The sequence below is a fragment of the Canis aureus genome, chromosome 23, assembly GCF_053574225.1.
Source record: "Canis aureus isolate CA01 chromosome 23, VMU_Caureus_v.1.0, whole genome shotgun sequence".
NCBI classification, from domain to species: domain Eukaryota; kingdom Metazoa; phylum Chordata; class Mammalia; order Carnivora; family Canidae; genus Canis; species Canis aureus.
The window spans coordinates 27,395,523-27,420,342 of NC_135633.1; the positions used below are offsets into that span (position 1 = coordinate 27,395,523).

At 38.1% G+C, this 24,820-nt stretch overlaps 1 protein-coding gene across 20 annotated transcripts in view; it reads right to left on the reverse strand.

Moving 5' to 3' along the window:
- Positions 1 to 24,820, reverse strand: part of C2CD3 (C2 domain containing 3 centriole elongation regulator) — a 152,841-nt gene that overhangs the window by 71,237 nt on the left and 56,784 nt on the right. For all 20 annotated transcript variants that reach the window (XR_013362211.1, XR_013362210.1, XR_013362209.1 and 17 more), the window contains exons 13-22: positions 24,200 to 24,322; positions 20,941 to 21,438; positions 18,127 to 18,278; positions 16,136 to 16,382; positions 13,103 to 13,283; positions 11,296 to 11,479; positions 10,058 to 10,230; positions 8,586 to 8,709; positions 2,880 to 3,148; positions 2,650 to 2,739 (exon numbers count right to left, since the gene is read on the reverse strand). Coding sequence is in view for 17 of the 20 variants with exons in the window: in XM_077866960.1 (XP_077723086.1) it covers positions 2,650 to 2,739; positions 2,880 to 3,148; positions 8,586 to 8,709; positions 10,058 to 10,230; positions 11,296 to 11,479; positions 13,103 to 13,283; positions 16,136 to 16,382; positions 18,127 to 18,278; positions 20,941 to 21,438; positions 24,200 to 24,322 (2,041 nt within the window). In the remaining 3 variants the exon portion in view is untranslated. The remainder of the gene's footprint in view (positions 1 to 2,649; positions 2,740 to 2,879; positions 3,149 to 8,585; positions 8,710 to 10,057; positions 10,231 to 11,295; positions 11,480 to 13,102; positions 13,284 to 16,135; positions 16,383 to 18,126; positions 18,279 to 20,940; positions 21,439 to 24,199; positions 24,323 to 24,820) is intronic.

The following is a 24,820-nucleotide window of genomic DNA, read 5'->3' on the forward strand; positions in this document are numbered from 1 at the left end:
CAATTAAAAAATTGACAGAAGATATGAGCAGACATTTCTTCAAAGAAGATATCCAGATGGCCAGGAGAGACATGAAAAGATGTTTATTATGATTTACAAATGAAAATAACAATGAAGTATCACCTCACACTTGTCAGAATGGCTAAAATCAACAACACAAGAAACAACAGGTGGTGGTGAGGCTGTGGAGAAAAAGGAACCCTTATGCACTGTAGGTAGGAATGCAAACTGGTGCAGCCACTGTGGAAAAACAGTGTGGAGTTCCTCAAAAGTTTAAAACAGAACTCCCCTATGATTGAGGAATTGCATTACTTGGTATTTACCCAAAGAATACAAAATTACTAATTCAAAGGGATACAGTGCACTTCTATGTTTACAGTAGTACTATTTAAGATAGCCAAGATATGGAAGCAACACACATGTAGATTGAAAGATGAATGGATAAAGAAGATGTGAATGAAATCTTGCCTTTTGCAATGACATGGATAGAGCTAGAGAGTATAATGCTAAGTGAAATAAGTCAGAGAAAGGCAAATACCAAAGGATTTCACTCATATGTGGAATTTAAGAAACAAAGCAAGGGAGAAAAAGAGAGAGAGAGAGAAACCAAGAAACAGACTCTTAACTATACAGAACAAACAGATGGCACCATGGCGGAGGGGAGGAAGGGGATGGGTTAAATAGGTGGTGGGGATTAAGGAGTGTACTTGTCATTATGAGCAGAGGGTAATATATGGAATTGTTGAATCACTATATTGTACACCAGAAACTAATATAACACTGTATGTTAAACTATGTAGAACTAAAATAAAAACTTTTAAAGAAAGATGTGGTATATATACACAATGGAATATTATTCAGCCATAAAAAGAATAAAATCTTCCCATTTGCAATGACATGGATGGGGCTAGAGAGTATAATGCTAAACAAAATAAGTCAGAGAAAGACAAATATATGATTTCACTCATACGTGGAATTTAAGATACAAAATAAATGAGCAAAGGAAAAAAAAGAGAAGAAGATAAATCAAGAAACAAACTCTTAATTATAGAGAACAGACTGATGGTCACCAGATGGGAGGTTGATGGAGAGATGGGTGAAATAGGTGATGGGATTAAGGACTGCACTTGTGATAAGCACACGGTGATATATGCAAGTGTTGAGTCACTATATTATACATCTGAACCTAATAATATACTGTATGTTAAAAAGCTAGCCTCATGATCCATGGCACCAATTCGCTTCTCCAGCCTTCAGTTTTTCAATCAGCAAAATGAGTAAATTGGGCCTACAAAAATCCTCCTGAATCTAAGAATGCATAATTCAGTACTGTGTCTATATAAGGGATAGAAAAGAGGAGGAGGAATACAATACAATTGCCTATATCCCAATTCATTCCACTTGAGCCTATTAAAACACATACACATCATTTAGGAAAAAAAGTGAAATGTTGTTAACATGCCATAAATACAGTAGAAAAGGCATGGTTCAGGAGATCCAGGGTCTAGTCCCAGGTCTTCCACTATAGGAACTGCCACTAGTGGACATATATCAGGGACCAGGCATTAGATTTCAAGATAATAAAAGCTACTCTTTATTGAGTATCCACTGTGTCAGATATACTCTTAGTGCTTCATATATATCACTTCATTTAATTTTCCTGATAACTGGAATAATCTCTATTTTACAGATGATAAAAGGGAAACTCAGAGACCTGCCCAAATTACTATAGCTACCACATTGTACAAATAAGTGACATAAGTGAGAAGCCCTACATACCAAGTTGTACAGGCTTTTCTCTGGAAGGCGCATAGAAAATACCTATTAGAGTACTGCTCAAATTTTAATTCACAATTAAATTTGGGAGATGTGTGGTGTAATTCTGGAAACTAGATTACACAATCCTAGGGAGGAGGATGTGCAAGAGAAGAAAAGCTGACATTTACTGAGTGCCTACTCTGTGTCCAGTACCTTATACATCTGATTTCATCAACTCTTACTTGGTAGACTTGTTAGGATTAACTATCTCCATTCATAACATAAGAAAACTGAGGCTCAGAAAGGTCAAGGTCACTGAGATAGCATTAAGTAGGACAGGACCATTATATCCAGATGCCTTGGTGGCTGTCCTCTATCTTTATTCCTTCCGCAGTAAGAGAGGAGGGCACAGTAAAAAAGAATAGGGGAATCTGGATTTCCACTGCTGCTACTCACTAGTTGTGTGGTTTTGGCAAATCACTTAAACTCTGTGAGCCAAAGTTTCCTCATCTGTAAAACAAAAATAGTAAGATCTTGTATCCCACCAAGCAGGGTTATAATGAGGCTCACATAATACCTGAGAAAATATTTCACAAAATGCTACATAATGTAATGGGTATCATCATATTTATTATTTGTAGCACCACCACTATTATCATCATCTTTCCTGGAGTAAGATGACAGTCCAAAGCTTTGAGTTACTTTACTTTGTTAAGAGACTTTTGAAATGATTAGGAAATGACTTCTGGCGTACCTGGGAGAATTCAAAAGTATTTGTTAGGGGTCATATTTTCTTCTGCATATCTTACAGGGGAGCCATGCAAGATGATCTCTTGTAGGAAAGTAAATGAGAAGGGGTAGAATTAGAAAGTGATAATCCAGGATCCTTACCAGATCTCTTGACCAGCAGCTCTTTTGTTGGAACCTTTACTACTCCAAGCAGATAATCTCTGAATGACCGAATACTCGTTATATCACTGGCTGAAAAATCAAACAAAATAGAGAAATTAATTAGGGCTTTACTGACCAAAGGGCTAAAAATTTCAACATGTATTTTCTAGAGTTATACCACTCAAAACAGAGCCCCTTTTAATTCTGATTGTGAGTCATCTGGTGCTCACCTGACTTGGTATCTTCATGATAAATAGCAAAAGTGACCTCTGCAAATTCCAACAGTTCTGCCAGGAAACACGCCTCTCCACTGCAATGCTGAGTCACCAAGTTACATGGAAACTCAACGTGATGGGAGAACTCAGGGCAGAAGGAACAGGCTACAGGGCGGGTTCGGCGCTGCTCTCCTTTGGGCAGGAAGGAGAGATGAGTGGTGACAAAGGAATTGACCCCAACTGTGGCACTGAACTGTAGAGCGGGTTCCTGCTCAGCCAAAGCCCTGTTAGGGGAGAAGGTAGGGAAGGTAGTATCAGAAGTCAGCTGGATTGCCTAGGGTACGGGAAGACAACATTCACCTGTTTACCAGAGTGCCACTCCAAGGACACTCCAATTGTGCTGTCAATGACCTTCAGCCAAAGACTACCAGGGAGCAATGGTAGTTGAACAAGTTGGTTTTACTGTTCATTATGATGAGAAAGAACATACACCAAGGGAAATCATGGGGAATTTTTGTACAAAGGTATCAGAAAGGACTTATACAGCACTAGATTCATGTTAGCAAACTTTGTTGAAGAAGTGGGGCTTTGGCGTTGGGCTCCCGGCATGGAGCCTGCTTTTCCCTCCTCCTGTGTCTCTGCCTCTCTCTGTCTCTCTCTCTCTGTCTATCATAAATAAATAAATAAATAAATAAATCTTTAAAAAAAAAAAAAAAAGAAGTGGGGCTTTGCTCTGGATTGCTGTTCTGATGAATCCTACCCAAAAGGAGGGAAGACTACAATAAGACTAAAGCTGTAATTGGTAAAGCAGCAGTGATCAGTCATTTTAGCCAGGATGAGGGGATGTTAGGTATTTTTGTGATTTTCATAATGACCTTGTTTTGGTTTGTTAACTAGACAAGATTACAGAGTAACTTTATTTTTGTCTCACTTCATCATGGTTGCAAAGCAGCTTTGTCTGATGTTGGTGTTCTGTGAGATTGTTTGTGCTCAGCATGAAAACATCAAGCCCAGCTTCAAGTGTCAGACCAGTTCCCAGATGTCTTTGAGGGCTGTTTTTGTCTTGTTCAGTATAGACAGAATCTATCCATCTTTAACTGATACTCATAAAGAGTTGCCAATTCTCTCATGTATGAATATAATATGAGACAATTTCCCTTATCCCAACTTTCCCAAGAGAATAAAATTGACATTTAGACAAAGAGGTTGTCTCTTTTTATATACTTTTTTTTTTTTTTTTTTTTAAGTAAGGTGTTGTACCCAACGTGGGGCTTGATCTCATGACTGTGAGATCAAGAGTCCTATGCTCTACCAATGAGCCATCCAGGCACGCCAAAGAGGTCACCTCTTTTTGAAGGATTTCCTGATAGCCCCAAAGGAGATTTAAAGGGTGTCTTCTTTATTTTACTTGGTATACATTAGTAGAGGGTAGTAATCTAGAGTTAACAGATCTGGGTTTTAATCTTGGCTCTATCATTTAATCAAATGTGTGACCTTGCACAAGTTACTCACACTCTTCCAAGTTTCATTGTCCTCTTGCTAAAATGAGGACAGCATAAGGATACAACAAATACTAAAGATGTATGTATAATTATATGCTTACTGCATTTTCATTTCTAACGAAATTAACCTAAAATCCTCATTAATAGATTAGTGTAATTCTACACAAAGCATAGTCTGAAATATATATTATGCACAGGAAAAATGAGAGGGAAATAAATCAAATGCCAGTAGTGGCTAAAAAACAAGGATAACAAGGAGCATTGTAAAAATTATAGTAGATAATGTATACAAAGTCTGTGGGTAATGAAAGGACTTTTTGTTTTTTATTTATTTTTAATTAAAAAAATTTTTTTTAAAGATTTTATTTGTTTATTCATGAGAGACAGAGAGAGAGACAGAAAGAGAGAGAGAGGCAGATACCTAAGCGGAGAGAGAAGCAGGCTCCATGCAGGAGTCTGATGTGGGGCTCAATGCCGAGACTCTGGGATCATGCCCTGAGCCAAAGGCAGACATTCAACTGCTGAGCCACCCAGGCATCCCTAATTTTTATTTTTTTTTTAAATTTGAGACACAGAGAGAGCACAAGCAGAGGAAGTTGCAGAAGGAGAGGGAGAAGCAGGCTCCCTGCTCAGGAATGCGGGGCTGATCCTAGGATTCTAGGGTCATGATCTGAGCCAAAGGCTTACTCTTAACTGACTAAGCCACCCAGGCACCACTGAAAGGACTCTTAATTGGAAACTCTCAGAGATGGCAGTGAAGGAAAGAAAGGTTTGGACCCAAAAGCCAGCCTTAATTCATTCACTCAATAATTATTTCTTGAGCATCTACTCTGTGTATCATGCCCTGGGCTCAGAGCTAGATACAAAAAGCAGCAAAATAATTATATTTACCCTCGTGGGACTTAAAAAGTAATGCAGCAGGGCCACTGCTGTCAATCAAGTGCCTATCTATATCTACATCTATACCTAGACTGTAATATCTCTTCCTTTGATCCAATTATCTCTTCACTAGTACTTCATCAGCAAATCAATGAACCCATGTATGTTCATAGAAGTTTCCACTCATTCTCAGTTAAACATCAGGTTAGTTAAAAGACTCAAGTGAATAAGAAAGAAGGAGTCTGCCTACATAGTATCAGGAAGACCACTGGCACTTAAGATGAGGGTTGGTATTTCTCTCTCCCTCTCTCCTTTTTAAAAGATTCATTTATTTATTTTAGAGAGAGAGTGAGCACACGCAGATGGAGGGGAAGAGGGAAAGAATCTCAAAGACTCCCTGCTAAGCAGACAGTCCTATGTGGGCCTTGATCCCAAGATCCTTGGATCATGACCTGGGCTGAAGTCAAGAGTCAGATGCTTAACCGACTGAGCCACCCAGGTGCCCTGGGAGTTGGTGTCTCTTGTAAAGAGAAGGCTGACTTCAGAGCACCTGCTCTCTGGATACCAAGAATTCCTTTCTTTAATAAGATGCAAAATAAAACTAATTTCTGATTTTACTATATTTTGCTGGCTAACAAAGGTAATGTTAATTATGGAACAAATCACTTGTATATTAGTAGTTTATAAAGTGACTTCATAACTGTTAATCTTATACTGATCCTTATAAAATCAGGAGAGGTGTTCATAATTTCCATTTTTGGGATGAAGAAACTTAGACCCAGATATGTAAAGAAACTAGCCCAAGATAACGCACAGCTAGTGTTAGATGCAGGTGGGACCAGAAGCCAAGGTATCCAATTTCTAGTGAAATTCTGTTTCCGTTATACCTTGTTTGTCTCATATTCTGTAGGACTTTCCCAACCAGGGGAATATAGTGTCAGAACTGGCCTGGCTTCTTACCCTTCCTTCTTGCAATGGTAACACAGACCAAATGCAGGGCTTACAACAAACTGCCTGCCATCTGATCTGACCTACTCCATGATCCACAGAGAGAGTAACTAGTGAGTTTCTTATCTATGATGCAGTGTCTTAGACATCTTCTGAGTATCTAAATGCCAAGTCCGTCTCTGACAATTAAGTAGTGGTTAATTTAACACCATATTTGCAGATTCTGACCTTGGCTGGGTCTTACACAGAACAAGTACTTCACAGACACAAGTTTCATGCCTCTGTGCATTTGCACCTGTTCTTCCCTTTGAATAGTTTTCAGTTCTCCTGGGCATTTTGATAACTTACTCTTCTTTCAAGACTGAGATTAAGAAGAGCTCTGAGTGCCAAGTTGAGCAGATTAGAGCTTATCCTGTGAACCAGCAGTCCCTAAAGTAGAGTGTGTACGGTTAACTTAAGGGGCATCGGAAGAAAATATTAAAACTTCTTTATTTGTTATCTCATATGTTAAAGTTTTATATACGCTTGTTATTTTATAGTATATTTAATAAATAATACATGAAAATGATTTACACATGAATAAGTATAGTTATTTAGAAGATATGCTAAACTTTTATTTTTCTGTTAATAGGAATGCACAATTAAAATTAGACCAGTTACTGACAATGGGAAACCATCAAAAGTATTTTTCTTTTTAAAGATTTTATTTATTTATTCATGGGAGACACACAGAGGCAGAGATCAGAGGGAGAAGCAAGCAGGCTCCCTGCGGGGTGCCTGATGTGGGACTCGATCCTAAGACCCTAGGATCACACTCTGAGCCGAAGGCAGATGCTCAAAAGTTTTAATGTGAAGGAAGAACATGATTAAAAAACTGCCCTGGTATCACTTACACCAAAATGTTCTCGAGTAATTACTGTAAGTCTATTTGGAGAATTTAGTGACAAAAATATTAACCAAGCTGAGCATTTTACCAATTGCTTCAATGTCAGATCTCACATGGCAGTAATTCAGTTCATTATTGACTGTGAAGTTAAAGGCAAATGATACGACTCAAAGTTACAAGGGAAAAAGTTATTGACTGCTTCTTTCCTGAACCTGTGTCCAAAGTGAACTAGTCTACAGTAGAAGCATGACTTAGTTCTCTTTCTTACTGGCCACCTGATATGTGCTAGAACTATGCTATGCAGTGGTAGGGGGCAGAGAGGAGTTCAGATAGTGACTAGAGGAACTCACAGCCAAGTGGGGGAAACTCATGTATGCAAATCACTGAAACTGAGTAATATGGGTTACAACCAAGGTGGTAAAAAACAAAGGACAGGGGTGCCTGGGTGGCTCAGTCAATTGGGTGTCTGCCTTTGGCCCAGGCCATAATCCCAGGGTCCTGGGGTTGAGCCCCACATTGGACTCCCTGCTCAGCAGGAAGCCTGCATTTCTCCCCCTCCCTCAGCTCTTCCCCCTGCTTATGTTTGCTCTCTAAAATAAGTAAATAAAATCTTGGGATCCCTGGGTGGCGCAGCGGTTTGGCGCCTGCCTTTGGCCCAGGGCGCGATCCTGGAGACCCGGGATCGAATCCCACATCGGGCTCCCGGTGCATGGAGCCTGCTTCTCCCTCGGCCTGTGTCTCTGCCTCTCTCTCTCTCTGTGACTATCATAAATAAATAAAAATTGAAAAAAAAATATTAAAAAAAAAAAATCTTAAAAAAATTAGAAAGACAAAGGACAAAGTGCCACTTCCATCTACATGTAAGAAGAGATAAAGGAAGGCTGCAAAGAAGCTACCAAGCCAAAAGAAAACAGGAGTGTGTTTAGTGGACAAGAAGAATATTCAAGGTAGAGAGAAGTATGAACAAAGGCCTGAAGGAGATAAAAGAGAGCCATGCTGTTTATATACAGTAACAGTGTTCCAGGCAGAAAAAACAGCAAGACAAATTACCTGAGGGGGAAATGGGCTTGGTGTGTTCAGAAGCAATAAGGCCAGTGGTTGAAGTAGAGTAAGCAGAGGGGAGATGAGCAGGAGAAGATAAAGTAATAAATATAATAAGGAGCCAGATCATGTGGGGTCTCATAGCCATTTCTAGTAGTTTGACTTTTACTTTGAATGAGATGAAAAGTCACTGATGGGTTTTAAGTAAAGGTGTGTCAAGGTCTGCCTTATGTTTTCATAGGCTCACTGGTTTCCGTGTTGAGAACAGATCGAAGGGGTAGAAGCTAGAAAAATGAGAGGTGAAGTAGTAAAGTTTGCTACTCACACATACTCTTACATGCTTTCTTAAGAGAAACCTTAATGAACTGGAAACTGTACACAAGGAAGTTTTACATAGCCGAGCCTCATATACTATGTGGATTATAATGGAAAAAGATGAGGATTGCTTTTCAGAGGTGGACTTACTTGGCTGCTGCTTGCAGACCACAGGCTCTGATAATCTGGACTGAGATAGAGACAGCTCGGGCAGCAAGAACTCCCTCTGCTGTCCTGGGAGTACGCCTGTACCTTAGGCCCACATCCAGTAAACCTAAAGGATGAGGGGAAAAAGAAAAAGATAAGATTAGTTGGAACAGTTTCTGTTGTATCAAATCCCAAGTCCTGGTCAAAAGGAAGAGGATAAACACTACAATCCTAATGAACAAGTGACATTAGCAGTGAGATAAAATGTCCATGGCCAGAATCACTTTGTATTATTGTACTTTATGATGAATAAAGGCAGAACAAAAGTTACTATTTTCACTTTACATCCAATAAACTATGGCTCAGAGACTGAAATGCTTGCCAAAATCACACAACTATCAGAGGCAGAACTTAATTTCAGATTTTTTAAACTCCCAGTTATTTTTTTTTTAAGATTTTAAATTCATTTGAGAGAGAGAGAGAGAGAGAATGGGGGGTGGGTAGTGGGAGAGGCAAAGGGAGAAGGAGAAACAGACTCCCTACTAAGCAGGAAGCTCAACACAGGGCTCAATCCTAGGACCTAGAGATCATGACCTGAGCCAAAAACAGACACTTAGCCAACTGAGACACCCAAGTGCCCCTAAACTCTCAGTTATTTTTATAGAATTGAGATGGATTCCACTTTTCTTCTTTTTTAAACTTTTAAAAGGTTTTCACACTTACATTTCTATTATCCTTTTACTACTACCACCCAAAACACCCTTTATATGCCCTTTATAAAAATTCTACCTTTCTATTATCATATTTCAGAGAAAGCTTTAAGAAATAACTGACAAGCTGATCAGTGACAGTCTGGAGGAATAACTTAATCTTAGTCATGGTAAAATAAAAACTTTTGCTTTGGCAGATACTCTCAAGCAAGCAAGTATAGTAACTTAACTTGGGAGGCCAAGTCTACATACCTGGAGGTCATCCTACTGAAACAATTAGGATGTAATTTAAAACTCCAAATTCTAATGAATCTCTTTCAACTTTAAATCTTAACCTCTTCCTTTCTTACAGTGAATTCTCAGTTCATGCTAATTGTATTCCACCAATCCCACATCTGCACATGTTGCCCCGGAATTATTAATAATTCTCTGAGCACACCTTACATAACACTTAGGACTTATGCTGTGAGGCTTCTTAAATGCTTGCTAAAGTTAAAGGTGAAATGAGACAAGCCACATTTATACAGACAGGCCATGGAAATATGAATTTTCTAAAATTGTAGACAAAATTTGCATATAACACACTCATATTCATTTTTCTAAAAGAAGGTAGATCATAGTTTCCATTAGATTCTTTTTTTTTCGTTTTCATTAGATTCTTAAAAAGGCAAGTCTCACAAAATATGAAGAGTCTGTATTTACAGAGAAAAGGGATATTTATGTATATGGAATTCGAAAGGGAGAGACAAAGCAGTCTTCAATTACCTGATGACTGGTTTCTCAGTTCTTTCCTATTTTCAAGCCTGGGGGTTAAAGGGAGATTAAAGGTCTGTATTCCCACATCCTCACGGTGCTGCATGGTTACCATGGCACAGATCCTTGATAATGGCAAGGTTCCTCTGGCAACCATCTGGTCTCTCACGTTGGGATAATAGTATCTGTAAGCCACAAAAGCACAAGCTGTGAGTTAGAAGAATTAGGTGGAAAAACGATTCAGTTTGCCCAAGGGATCAGCTTTTGGTATTGAGTTATCCTTGAAGCCTGGTCTGTCTGTATTTGTGGTATACAGCTGTGGTGGTGTCTGGCTGGATTTATTGCCCATCATGTGGAGGAGGAACTCCATAAATTATACTCTGTGTTCAGAACAAAGCCCCGCTCCCTACAAACTGGTTATCTGCATCTGACTTGGACTTCTGGGAGTAGCCACTTTTGAGAGCATTCACCCTGTAGCAGCAAAAGTGGTTCTAAGTGGAGCAGTCCCAATCTCTTCTATGGCTTAAGGCCTAAGTCCCTCAAATTTAAAGGATCAGTTAGTACCTACCATACTTCTTTTGACATTCCTAAGAATGCCAAAACATTCCATTCTTTTATCAGTTTTAAATCAAACCTAAATTCATCTGACTTTTTAGGAAAAATTTCTGGCAAGTGAATGGTACTCTTCCCTAGTTCTGTTCTGGATGCTCTATCTTCTTTTATATCTATACTTTGTCATTTTTGTTGGTTTCTTGGGAGTAGGGATGTAAAGGAGGCTGAGCATCTGTATTCATGTAAAGTCTGTGACATGAGTGGATCTATATTTTATGAAGGCTACTCTTTTGGTGTTGGGAAGAATGGATTATAAGAAGTAAGTCTAGAGGTGGGGAGACCAGTCAGGAGGCTTCATTAATTTAGCCATGATATGATAAGGGTCTGAACCAAATAAGGCAGTAATAGGAGAAAACAGGTAGACCGAAATATTTAAGAGCAGTAGGAAGTAAAACTGATAGAATTTCACTTCCAAATGTAACAAGTGGTTAGAAGCATGAGATACAACTGTTCCCAAGAGCCTAATAATTAAGCAGATTTCAGTAAAATCTGGAGAAGAGTCACTAACAAACCAGATGATATAAAATAAGTAGTAGGGATTGCTTCACTTCCTTACAATTCAACCTAAGCTATCAAAGGAACCATGCTCTGTGATTCTGTACTTCCTTCCTAGGTACAAAATTGGTTTCATATTATACCTGCACCAGATTTCAAACTGGACTCCACCTCCAGGCACAAGCCCCTGTGCAGAGAAGGCACTCAGTAGAAGCCTTTGCACTGGAACTTCAGCTGGCAACAGAAGAGAGTGATGGTGTTCACTATTAAAGATGGGATCTGGAACACAGAGTGTGGTTGCAGATCTGAAAGGCTTCAGAGAGACTCCTTTGGAAAAGAAAAGCAATTCAGTATAATCCAACACAACATCTAGTGTTTTATATGTAGTAAGATAGTATGTTAACATCCAGTATTATTATATTTTATCCTCATAATACTCCTGTGAGGAAAACAAAGCAACTATTATTACTCCTACTTAACAGACAGAATATGGACATATTGAGGTTACATAGTGAACCCAAAGGTCTTAGAGGTAGTAGGTCATGGACCTGGAACCAGAATCTTTATCTTCTATGTTATTTCTACAAAAGTCCATTTCCCTAGTAGCTATGGTCCCCAAAATTTTCATGATAATGCAGAAGAAAGAGATCCCTTTGTTGTTGGACAATATTTAAGGGTTGCAGTTTCTCTACATCTTCATCAACACCTCTTGGTCTATGCTTTGTTTTTGGTTTTCTTAATTATTGCCATCTAGGTGTATCTTGTGAAGCTTTTGGTTTTCATTCCCCAAATGACTAATGATGCTGAGTATCTTTTCACATGCTTACTGGCCTTTGTAGATCTTAGGAGAAATGTCTATTCAGATCTTCTGAATATTTTTTAATTAGACTTTTTAAATTATTATTTGTAAGAGTTTTTTAGGAGCACCTGGGTGCCTTAGTCGGTTACGTGTCTGCCTTCAGCTCAGGTCTTGATCCCAGAGTCCTGGGATTGAGCCCCACATCAGGCTCCCTGCTCACTGGGGAGTCTGCTTCTCCCTCTGCCTTTTACTCCACTCATGCTCACTCTCTCAAATAAATAAAATCTTTTTTAAAAAATATTTTAAAAAATATATTCTGGATGTAAGTCCCTTATCTGAACCCCCAAAATCAATAATGGCAGCACTTTTGCAGTTATTTGTGGACATGCTCAGAATGGCAAAAAAATTGAGTCACTTGACTTCATTGTTCCAAGCTTAGCTTAAACAAAGTGACACTCTGCTTTCCTGTTTTAGCTCTCACAGATGATCAGATGATGGAGATGGTAGAGGCTAGTGTGGTGTAATGCAAGAATACCTGGCTCTGGGGTCAGCTGGATGGGGTCTGAACATGAACCTTGTTATTGTCACTGGGGCAGCCTCAGTCACTTAACATTTCTGAAACTCGTTCTCTCTTTTGTAAAATAAAGAAAATAGAATCTACTAGAATAAGTTGTTTTAGGATTTACAATTATGATCTATGTGAGATATATATGTACATATTTCCCCTAAGAGCAATGGTTCAGTATTCCCTAACTCAGTGTTCCTAACGCTATGTTATGTAGAATATAACTGCTGTGAGTAATGAGGATCAACTGTATGTGCATAGATAAAAGTGAGGAGGTATGTAAATGATATAAGATGGGGCAAAATATAACTTGTGGATCTAGGTAAAAGGTATATTGAAGTTCTTTGTGATATTTTAGTTAAATTTTCTATAAATTTGAAATCCTATCAAAACACTTATAATCCTTATAAGTTACAAGACATAACTTATAAGAAAAGAAAAATAAAAACTTAGCCCATTTCCTCTACTACTCAGGATAAGACTAGAAACATTTAGGAACACAAAATTCACTCAGGAAAAAAAAATTCTAAGTACAGCCAATGAAAGAACCATACAAAAATGAGAAACTCTAACCTCCCAAACCTACCGTTTTCAGGGAACTCAGGTCCTTTTAGCACACTGGATTGGGAGTCTTGAACTGGAAAGTAGTACTGGACATAACAATCTGCTTCTCCCCAGACTGTTGCCTGAAGAGGGGCTAGCCCTTTAATTTTCTCTACGCGGAGCTCAAAGTGATGTTCCATCAATCCATTTCTTTGGTCTTCAGCCTATTGAATGAAATAGAGATATTGGTGAGCTTTAAAGAAAAACTTTCTTGGAATATTCCTGCTTCTCTATGAAATATGTGCTTAGATGAAAAAATGGGCATAATTAGTTGACACTAAAACAGATACTTAATTTTCATTGTATATAAATCTAACAACTGCTCATTGTAATTAGATCAAAGTGGATTTACTCTAGACTGTGAGACTAGGTCAATATTAGGAAATCCATAAGTGTAATATAGTTCATTAATGGAACAAAGGAAAAAACATGACAATCTCGATAAATGCTAAAAAGGTATTTGATTCAACACTGTCTCCTGATTCTTAGTACACTAAGAATAGAATACGTCAAGAATAGCTTAATAGAATAAAGATATATATATATATATATATATATATATATATATATATATATAGCAAAGAGGTATTAATATGCTAATTTTTTAAAAAATATTTTATTTATTTTAGATAGAGAGAGAGAGGGAGGGAGGGAGAGACAGACAGATAGTGTAAGTATGAGCCAGGGGAGTGGGAGAAACACACTTCCCACTGAGCTCGATCCCAGGACCTTGGGATTATGACCTGAGCCAAAGGCAGATGCTTAACCGACTGAGCCACCCAGATGCCCCCATACTAATTTTTTTTAAGTAGGCTCTATGTCCAACGTAGGGCTCAAACTCATGACCCTGAGATCAAGAGTCACATAATCTGCTGATTGAGCCAGCCAGGCACCCCAATTTACTTACTATTTTTAATGAAGTTGGGAATAACACTGAGACTATTCATTAATGATAAAGACTAGTCAGGGAGGTTGTGAACATACCATTACTGGTTACCTATACTAATAACAATTTAATGTTTTTATTATTTACTCTAGCCAGGCACTATACTAACCCCTTCACTTGTAGTAGCTAATGTAACATGTATAGCTAACAACAGTGGAACCTGGGTTTGAATTCAGGTAGTCTGACTCCAGAGCCAAGGCTCTTTATCTCTACTCTATACAGCTTCAACAGATACTAGATAACTGATATTTGGGAATATTCAAAGAGGGAATTCAGGATTCAGATAGGGGTCAAATTGTATGATTTATTTATAACAAATCTATTCCATGAATTTGGAATAGAAATTGCATAAGGTCTTTGCTTTGTATTCTAAAAACATATCAGCAATATCTGTTCCAAAATCTTCTTTAGGAAAACAGATAACTTTCAGTTCAATTCCCCAGAGAAGAAAAATATGAGTAAAAAACCTCATAATCTCACCAGCTGTTTAATTTGGCCATACAGTATTAGAGTAATTTAATAATTTAGTTCTGCAGATGCTAAAATAGATGAGAGACATGAATACAGGAAGAAAAACAATTGTCTTTATAGATATCTAATCTTTCAAAGAGTTTTTATGCTCATAGTAACATTTTCTAACTTTTAGTATGGAATTTAACAAAATCTGAGTTTACACTGCAATGTGAAGGCCATATAACACTTAAATAGACTTGAGAATATTATAGGTAAGTTTTCTTTGTGCTTTTATGTCATTTTTAAATTTAAAAAGCTATGCTTATTTATTAATAAACACTAGTATCTAATAGAAACAGTAGAGAAGAGTTTGGAGTTCATAACATACAAATAAACAAAAACCTACACATCAACATTTTCCTAATCTTTCTCTGTTAGAGACAACACATTTGTCATTCAGGTTCAGATTTAAAAAAATAACATACTTAAATCTGTCTCCAGACTGAGATTTGGCTCTACGGATAAAGACACCAAAAGTAAGATACTACAGGACATGATACAATTGAATGAAGACTGGACTTTACGTTAGAAGGCTGGTGTCTAGGGGCACCTGGATGGCTCAGTAGGTTAAGTGTCTGACTTTTGATTTCAGCTCAGGTCATGATCTCAGTGTTGTAAGATAGAGCCCAGCATCAAGCTCCACACTCAGTGGGGTGTCTGCTTGAGACTCTTTCCCTCCCCCTCTGCTCTTCCCCCCTTGCACATGCTATCTCTCTGGCTCTCAAAAAAAGAAGAGAAAGCTTGTGTCTGAATTTTGATTCTCCCATTCTTAGCTATGTGACCCAGACAAATCACTTATGTGATTGACTGTGTTTCATCACCTAAAAAGTGAGTGACAATGATTCCCCCTCATGTAGTATTAGGGAAATCAACATGAAAAAGTATATGAATGTGCTTTCTCAATTATACAGCACTGTACAAAAAAATTACTTTTAAGAATTTACTGGTAGGAAAGCAAGGAACTTCACTACAACTTTCCAACATGGATTTGGTCAAGAAACAGAAAAAGATTTTGCAGGCTTATATTTGGGATCATTCTCAACCTCCTACCCCTATACTCCCCCCCCAGATTATCTTTTTTTAAAATAAAGACTTTTTAAAAAATGCAGTCTTAGGTTCACCCCAATTTTTAAAAAGGCAATTAATTAAGTTAGTAAATTAGAGAATTAGGATGTGGTTGTCCAATTAGAGTTTCTTTATAAATTCAAAAAGCTCAGAAGGACAGAAATATATTTAAACCATAAAAAATAATTTCTTGGATCTACTGCATTGGAGTACAAATATGTTCTTTTTCACTGCTGAAATAAGGATCTTGGGCAATGGTTTCATTAAAATGTGCAAGATAAAATGAGATTATGAAACTTAAAATTTGCTAATAGATCTTAAGTGTTCTCATCACACACAAAAAGGTAACTAGGTAAAGTGACTGATGTGACTGATATGTTAATTGGCTTCATTGTGGTGATCCTTTCAAAATGTTATGTATATTTAAAGCATCATGTTGTGCACCTTAAATGAGATTATGTTTTTGTAAACAATCAAGTGTTTAGTTAGTACCATAGTAACAGATGCTACAGATGGATGGTCCAGAAAAAGTGCTGGCCTAGGGCTGAAGGGAGGAAGTTTTCCTTCTTCATTTTTTAATCTTTGTAGTGCCATTATCTGATCTGAAGAACCCATGGCTAAAAAGACACGAAGACTTCCATTTTGGTGGCCTGAGAACACATCAACCACAGGCATGTAGCTGTCAACAGCAACAACTGGGTACTGAGCATCAAGCAGCAGGCGAGAAATTTTGGGATCTCTAGGGGGAGAGAAATTTCAAATGAGCAAATAACAACCATCAATCATGTCACAGAGTTGCTATTGCATTTCCTACTTGGCTTATTTTCTCATTTGTTAAAAATGGGTCTACAACTAGAAAACACTGGTTTGAAAAAAACACATGATTCTGCCGTAACTCATCAAATAAAAATTACCAGGCAGGTAAGTTCCAAATGTAGCAATTTGAAAGCAGAGAAAGTGTCTGATTTATGTCTGTTATCACCATGACCCCAAGCCCAGCATCTGGGACTGAGCACAATCTTAGTAAAGCCTTGCTGAGTTGCATTACTTTACGGGAAGGCAGTGTGGTCAACTTGAAAAAGTATGGACTTCAGAATCTGGTAGATAAGATTGGGATAATGTTGCCAATAATATTCCATTTATAATCCTTCTAACACTGAAAAAGTTGATACTATCCACTATTAATAGAGGAGAAAAAGTCCAAATGCTCTTCATTATATCATGCTGAATCTTAGCTCTGCCACTTACTTGCTGAATGACTCTAAGTAATCAACTTAACCTTTCTGTTTCCTCTTCTATAAAATGTAGGTAATAAAACTTCCATCAAAGGGCTGCTGTTCGGACTTGCTGAGATAACAAATCTAAAATACAAACTATAATACTTAGCATATAAAAGTGCTCAGTAACTGGTAGCTACTATTGTTTTTATGCTCTTTCAGCAAAGAATGGGGTCTAATGAAATGAGAAGGGAAGGGAAATACCAGACGGGACCTTAATATCACAACTAAAAATGAAGAAAAAGCCAAAGCCTACAACTGACAGGGGCATGATTCCAGCAGTACTCCTTAGTCTGACCACGCTTTCCAATGTTACTATCTTAAGAATATCACTGTTCACAGAAGGCTTATTTATTTTCTCACTAGAATGTCACAATTGTGCCATAAGTGAGACAGGGGGTCTGTCATCACCTTCATTTTACAGATGATGAACAGAAAGCCAGAAAGGCTGACTTTAGCAAGTTAAAGGATAAGTTTCCTTATTTGTAAAAAGAGGATAATGATAATATTTCCTGGGGTTATAGAAAGGCTCATGTGAAACAGGGCCCACAAATTTGAGGGCTCTCTGCAAAATGTAAAATACAGCATTTAAAACACAGAGCCATAAGAAGGCTTTTAGGGAAGAAGTCAGTGCTAAAATAATTAAATATCAGTACTTTGAACCAAAACAAAAAATGAACAGTCTGCAGTGAGGACAGAAATAACCTTCAGATAAATCGATACCCCACTGGCAAATAGCTGGAGCGAACAGTACTGTTTTTGTGACAGAGAACTAAACCATTAGTTTTGTGCAGTGATAAACTTTGGCAGTAGAGCTTCTTGGTGAAGCAGTAGAACTCTCTGGGTTCTAATCCTGGTTTTACTACTTATAATATATATAACAAGTTATCTAAATCCTCTGTGCCTTTGTTAACTCATCTGTACAACAGGGGAAATAAAAGTTACCTGCTTTAGAAAACTGTTGTGAGGATTAAATGACTTGATGTATGTAAGTTTCTTAGCATAGGGCCTGAAATATCTCTATCTGTACAATATCTGTAAAACTGTTTTAAAATAGGAGAAAAAAGCAGCAACTGTGGTGAAATTGAGAAAAGTCCTCCAAGGTATTATTGGGCTAGTGATTTTTTGCAAACTAAAAGAATTCCTCTTCAGTCCATACAAAGATAAAGGTGTAAAGTAAAGAATATTTCAAAAGATCCTATTTACTTGAATGACATGTAAAACTGATGGAGAGGGAGTTTCACCAGCCCGAGCAACTTGTCCTGTCCTGGGCTCCGCACCTTGTTCCAAGTTTCAATTACCATCACATTATTCTTCAGCCTTTCCAGGTATTTGGAAGACAGAGAGACAGGAATCACCTGGGGAGAGGAGCAATCAAAAACCAAAACCAAACAAAACCTCACACCTGAGAGAAAGGATTAATTTATGTCTTTATTCAACAAGTACTAACTGAATGCCTAATTTGAACTGAAAGCCATGTACAGTGCTAGAAGCTGAAACCATTAAAATAAAACCCACTCTGTATCCTCAAGACAAGCTAGTCTGGTTTAAGTAACCAACATATAAAGGCCAAATACAAAATGGTATGAGTTCTCTGATGAAAAGCTCATACAGACGGGGCTTTGAGGACACAGAGAAGTTTGTTAGACACGTCAGTCACTGTGCCTGCCCACCTCATCCCCTCATCCAAGCCTTTGTATGGCAAAATGACCCATTTGTAGACCCCTGATGAGATTTTTTTTTCTGCCCCGCCCATCCCACAGAAGTTTTTGAAAGAAAGATGGCTACCGACTGGACAAGGGTTGAACACCTAATCAAAGAGCAGCCAATTCATTGACTGGATAGATATGGCCTAGTGCAAAAAGCTCTGCCCAATCGATGTCATGGTAAATAACAAGCCAACTGTTCACTTGAATTTTCAGTGCAAAATTATTCAAGAACTAGCCAGCCAGCTGGTAGCTGAAAGGGAAAGAGAAAGGATGCCTGGGTGGCTCAGTGGTTGAGCACCTGCCTTAGGCTCAGGGCATGATCCCAGAGTCCTGGGATCGAGTTCCGCATCGGGCTCCCCGCAGGGAGTCTGCTTCTCTCTCTGCCTATGTCTCTGCCTCTCTGGTCTCCCATGAGTAAATAAAAGCTTTAAGAAAAAAGAGAAAGGGAAACTCACAAAGAGAAGCAGAGATCTACAGCCAAGAGCAAGTCAGTTAAATTAATGGCAGAATCAAACACTCACAATTTGAAGGGACCAAAGCTGTAGTATAACTGCATCAGCAGAGGAGAGATAAGCCCCATGGTAAAACCAACAGAAAACATGAAAGGAAAATGAATGAAACCAGAAATGATGCATGGCAAGATGACAGGAAGATACCAGAAGAGCATAGAAACCTAAGCAGACCTACTTTTGTATCCATCTTGAAACTACAATTATATTAGGTACCCTGAGAACATTTCTGTTCTTTGAAACCAAAAAAAGTGAAATATAGTGACCTAATCTACAAATAGAGAGATTTCAGAGCAAGCTGCTGGCAGAAAGTAGCCCTAAATTCTGAAGGACAGGCAGAAGTCAACTCATATAAAAAGCTCTGCCTAATAGGAGTCCTGAAGGTTGAAAAGGAACACAAAGCAGAAGGAAAGCACATGTAAAGACACAGCGGTAGTAAAAGAGAATGTTTATGAAACTGTAAGTAGCGGAACACAGCTGGACTTCCTAGTGAGAAGGGAAGAGTGACAGGAGTTGAGACTGGAAAAGTACAGAGACAGTCAGTTCTTAAAGACTCTTGTAGTCCATACTAAACATCTGGACTCTATCCTGAAGGCTCTGGGGAATAGCCGAAGTTTAAAGCAGCGGAGGAAAATACTCAGATTAGTGTTTTAGAAAGATCATTCCTGTTGGTACAAAAAGGAATAGACAGAGAAAGACCAGAAACAGACTAGACTAAAGGCTATCCAGAATGGGAAAGAGAGTCTGAATGAAAGCACTGGCAATTGAGTTGAGGTAAGATTTATTCTGGAGACAATTAAGTTTGCAGCATCTACTGGATTTGGTGAAAAATTATGTAATAAAGAGTCAAGGATATCTCTCAGGTTCTGCTTGGGTTTCTGAATAGATTACAATATGAATTAGGGCAGACAGGAGGAGGTGGAGCATATTTGGAAGGAATAATAAATTCAGATTTGGACACACATGAATTCCTTTTTTCATTTAGACATCTTTACTGAATACCTCTGATATGCCAGGAAGTACATTAGGTGTCAAGTGTTAAGTGCTTTTGAGACATCTTGGGACAATGAGTAGCAGTTAGAGAGATCAGAAACCTGATTGGAAATGTTTGGATGGAGGTATGGATTTGGAAGTTATCTTCATAAAAATAATAGCTAAAGCTATGGGAATAGAAGTAGTGACCCTGGGAAAAGAGGGTTGGTTTGGAAGAGTGCCAAGGAGCAATGAACAGGAGCATCAATAATTAGAGGTAAGAGAAAGGGAGAAAGAAGTGCTGGGTTACCACTCTTTTCCTATTGGCCAAGAGACTGAAAAAGAACAGCTGTTGATTTAGGAAGAAAATAAAAGTAGAGTTACAAAAATCAAGAAAGGAAACAATCTAAGCAATAGCATCAAATCCTACAGAGAAATCAAGTAAGGTAAGTACTGAAATAAGTAGAGGAATAAAAGAGAGAAAAAATTTTTTAAAAGTGTTGGAGATACAGAAAAGAAAGGGGAAATTTAGTTCTAGAGGAAGCAAAATAGAATTCAGAACTCAGGCAAAAGAGACAGTGGGAAACCATATCAACTGAGACAGAACACATGGAAATGAAGACATAAGTTTTAAAATGTTGACAATGTCTTTTCCTCTTCCTATCCCACAATGGGAATGGATCTGCATGGTAGATAAATTACAAAGGTCTCTTCCAGTCTGAACATCCTAGGTTTCTACAAAAGAATGGAATTATGATTTGGGAAACATACTTGTCTCAGGCCCCCATATATCTTTAAAGGATATGGAAAGTTGATATGTACAAAGTTACCTGAAAAAAGTTAAAGACTGGTTGTGTTGTGCCCCATGCGATGACAGATCTGGTGACTTCCTCTGTGCTGAAAAGCTTGCAATTTAAATAAATGTTGCACGGTGGTTGTTTGTCAGATTCTCCAGTAATGAAATCTTTCCCATCTGGCACCATCAATAGCACATGCAACAGCAAAGCACTCTCCTTGGTTGACTCATTTGTCTGATTTGCTGAATTTTGAGAGGCTGGCACAGCCACGAAGGTCATTGAAGGATTTGGTGCAACAGGGTTTGGTGACTTTGGGTTGGGGAGCACCAAATTCTGCACTTTCTTTGTAGCTTCTTCATGAATTTGATCTATGTTCTCTGGATTTTTGGTACAGGTAACATATTGACCAGGTTCTGACAGTGTCTTATCTAGACTTGTAAGAGCACAAAGTTGGCTATGTTGGGTACTGCTATTTAATTTAGTATTCACACCAGTGAAATCCTTGTTATCTATAACAAGCTCTATGGTTACCTATAAAACACAAAAGGAAGAGAGTTAGCAAGAATGTCTTCTGAAGTCAGAATCAGAATTCTGGAGCTAGAGGCAAATCAGATTATTAGAAAATAATTAACTCATTCTCAAATACCATAATAGTAAGAACGCTAATAGACTATATATACATTACCTTATTAAGATTAAGAAAAGGTAGAGGATTTATCAATGATACAAGATGAGCATGGAACATCATCTTGTGCCAGAAAATAAGGAAAGGCTCAAAAAAAGGATGGAAACATATTGAAAGGATACAGAATTCAGTCAAAGGAGCTCATATTAGCCAAACCTGGGACAATTTGAGCATCAAAATGAATAATAGTGGGGCTCTCCCTGGGTGGCTCAGTAGTTTAGTGCCTGCTTTCGGCCCAGGACACAATCCTGGAGTCTCGGAATCGAGTCCCACATTGAGCCTCCTGCATGGAGCCTGCTTCTCCCTCTGCCTGTGTCTCTGTCTCTCTCTCTGCCTCTCTCTCTCTCTTTCTCTCTCTCTGTGTGTCTCTCATGAATAAATAAAATCTAAAAAAAAAAGAATAATGTAATGGATTATAACCTATTGAATAATGCAAAAATCCATGAGTCTATACCAACATAAATAAATATGGAAGAATGGGCAACTCTTCTATATAGTAGAATACGATTCTACTTGGAAGGGAAGAGTCAGAAAATCATCATCTTACAATCATTATAGTGATAAGTGATTTAGGTAAATCCCAATGGAGGACATTCTACAAAATAATAGGCCTTACTTTTAAAAAATATCAAAGTACTGAAAGACAAAGAAGGGTTGCAAAACTGTTCCAGACTCAAGGAGATTAGAGAGAGATGACAAATCTAATAGATAACCCTGGACTGGAAAGAAAAATCTATAAATGGACGTACTGTCACAATTGGTGAAATATGCATATGTACTACAGCCATTATCAATGTTAAGTTGATTTTTATACCAGTACAGTGTTGCATATGATAAAGTCCTTGTTCTTAGGAAATATAAGAACTTAGGGGGTGTGAAGAGGCATGATGTCTATAACATATTCTCAAATAGTTCAGAAAAAAATTGTGTGTGGGTGTGGGGGGCAGTGCAGAGGGAGACAAAGAAAAAAAGAGAAAGGGAGAGACAGGAGGTAGATAATTATAAAGCAAATGTGACAAATGTTAGTAATTGGTGAGTCTAGGTAAAGGGTATGTGAGTTCTTTGTACTATTTTTGCAGTTTTTCTCTAAGTTTGAAGTTATTAGAGATAAAAGGGACACACTGTTCCCTTCATTTAAAACCTACAGCAGAGTTCTCTCACTCTATTAAATATGGACAGCAAACTATCTAGAACAGTACTTCTCTCAACACAGCCAGGACAGAAAAATTTCTAGTTCATCAGTTCTATTAATTCCTCCTTTCTGATTTTAATCTTGCAGTCTAGAATGAACTAGGCAAACAAAAAATAAAACTTTGATAGTGAAAGAGTAGCGTGATGTTAATTTTTCATAATGACAATCACATCAGTCTTTAAAACTAAATGGTATTTATTATCAAGAAGATCAGAAATTAGGCAGAGATGGCTTCCAAAAAGAGGCAGCAGATGCAAATCAAGATTAAAAGTATGGAGGTATGAACCAGCACGATACCTTATTGATTCTTTACACAGTTTGACATGGCTATTGGTAGGGAAGCTGCAAGTGATAGGGTAGGGTCTTATACTGGGCCCTGTATTTTATCTTTTGGATAATGGAGAGCCATGGAAATGTCATAGGTATGACTGTGATTATTTTAAAAGCTCATCAGAACAAAGGGGATTTTGTCATAAGAGAAAGTCATATGGAAGCTACACATTCAAATTCTGCCACCTAAGAAATCCTGGAGCTTCCGAATACAAGGAAAGAACTCTCTCTCCAGTGAATTATACATCAGAATTCATTCCACCAGGCCACAAACTCAGTCACTTCTGCCCTCGTTTACTGCCACTTCTCTAGTCCAGACCAACAATTATCTCTTTTCTAGATTAATGTTAAATCTCCCTATTTTTCCTCTTGATCCCTATACTCTATTCTCCACAGTTACCTTTTAAAAATGTAAATCAGGGGCACCTGCGTGGCACACACAGTTGGTTAAACATCTGACTCTTGGTTTCGGCTCAAGTTGTGATCTCAGAGTCATGAGATTGAGCCCCACATTGGAATCCATGCTCAGCGCAGTCTGTTTCTGATTTTCTCTCCCTTTGCCCCTTCCGCTTGTGCTCAATCTCTCTCCCCAAAATTAAATTAATTAAAAAAACCAGATGTCACTCTCAATGTTCGTTCTCAGCTCTAAGGATAAAATCTAAACAATTTATGTAGACCTACAAAGCTCTGAACGATATGGCTTCCGCCTGCTTGTCCCATTTTACTTTCTACCATTCTCCCTCTTGGCTCCCTATCCCATGGCAACATTCCTACTTTAGGACCTTTGCATGTGTCATTCCCTTTCTCTGGAATGATCTGCCCTCGACTTTTTACTTGGTGGCCTCTTCCTCTCCTTCAAATCTTACCTAAAATGTCACTTTTTTACAGAGACCTTCTCTGACCACCATCCCCTACTTCCTCCCAGGTATTCACTTTCACATTGTACTGTTTATTTCCTTCACAGCAATTCTGCTCCCCTATTTTCATAGAAGCTGCAAGAGGAGAGACCCTCATTTTCTCGTTCAGTGCCAGCCAGTAACATGTGCTCTCTAAATACTTGACTACTTGAACGTCTACCTACGTACCTTAAGGGGGCCCAGGGGAGTCTGACCATGCTCTTGTTGCACTGGAAGCTGGTCACTGAAAGAAAGCAACTCAGACTGAATGACAGTTCGTAAAGACAGTGATGCAGATCCAACAGCTTCTGGCTGAAAGAAGGAGGAAAGAAAGAATTTAGGTTAAATTAAAGACAAGCCACAGGGGATTTTAACTGAAGTGACAATGTAGGACAGTTTAGAAAGGAACCTACATTTTATGAAGTAAATAGCTTAACTATTTGACTGACGCAACTTAAAGTGGGAACCTATATTCTGTCATATTTTGGTTCCCATTCCGGGTTCACTACTTCTCTCTGGAAGATTACAGGGGGTTTCATGAGTCACCAAGAGGTTGGAAGAGAACCTTTTTCTATTTTTAAGAGTTAGTTCTTTACAAAAAGTATTCAACTTCACTATTAAAAATAAAAAGTAACATCTAGATGATACAAATTTTTGCCATTAAGCTGGAAAAATTACAAAACTTAATATATCTTATGCTCTTAAGGTTATAAAGAAACAGGCTATCATAAATGTGTGAAGTTGGGAATATAAGTTGGCAACATAGTTCTGGACAGCAAATTTGGCAGTAAATATTAAAAGCTTTAAATA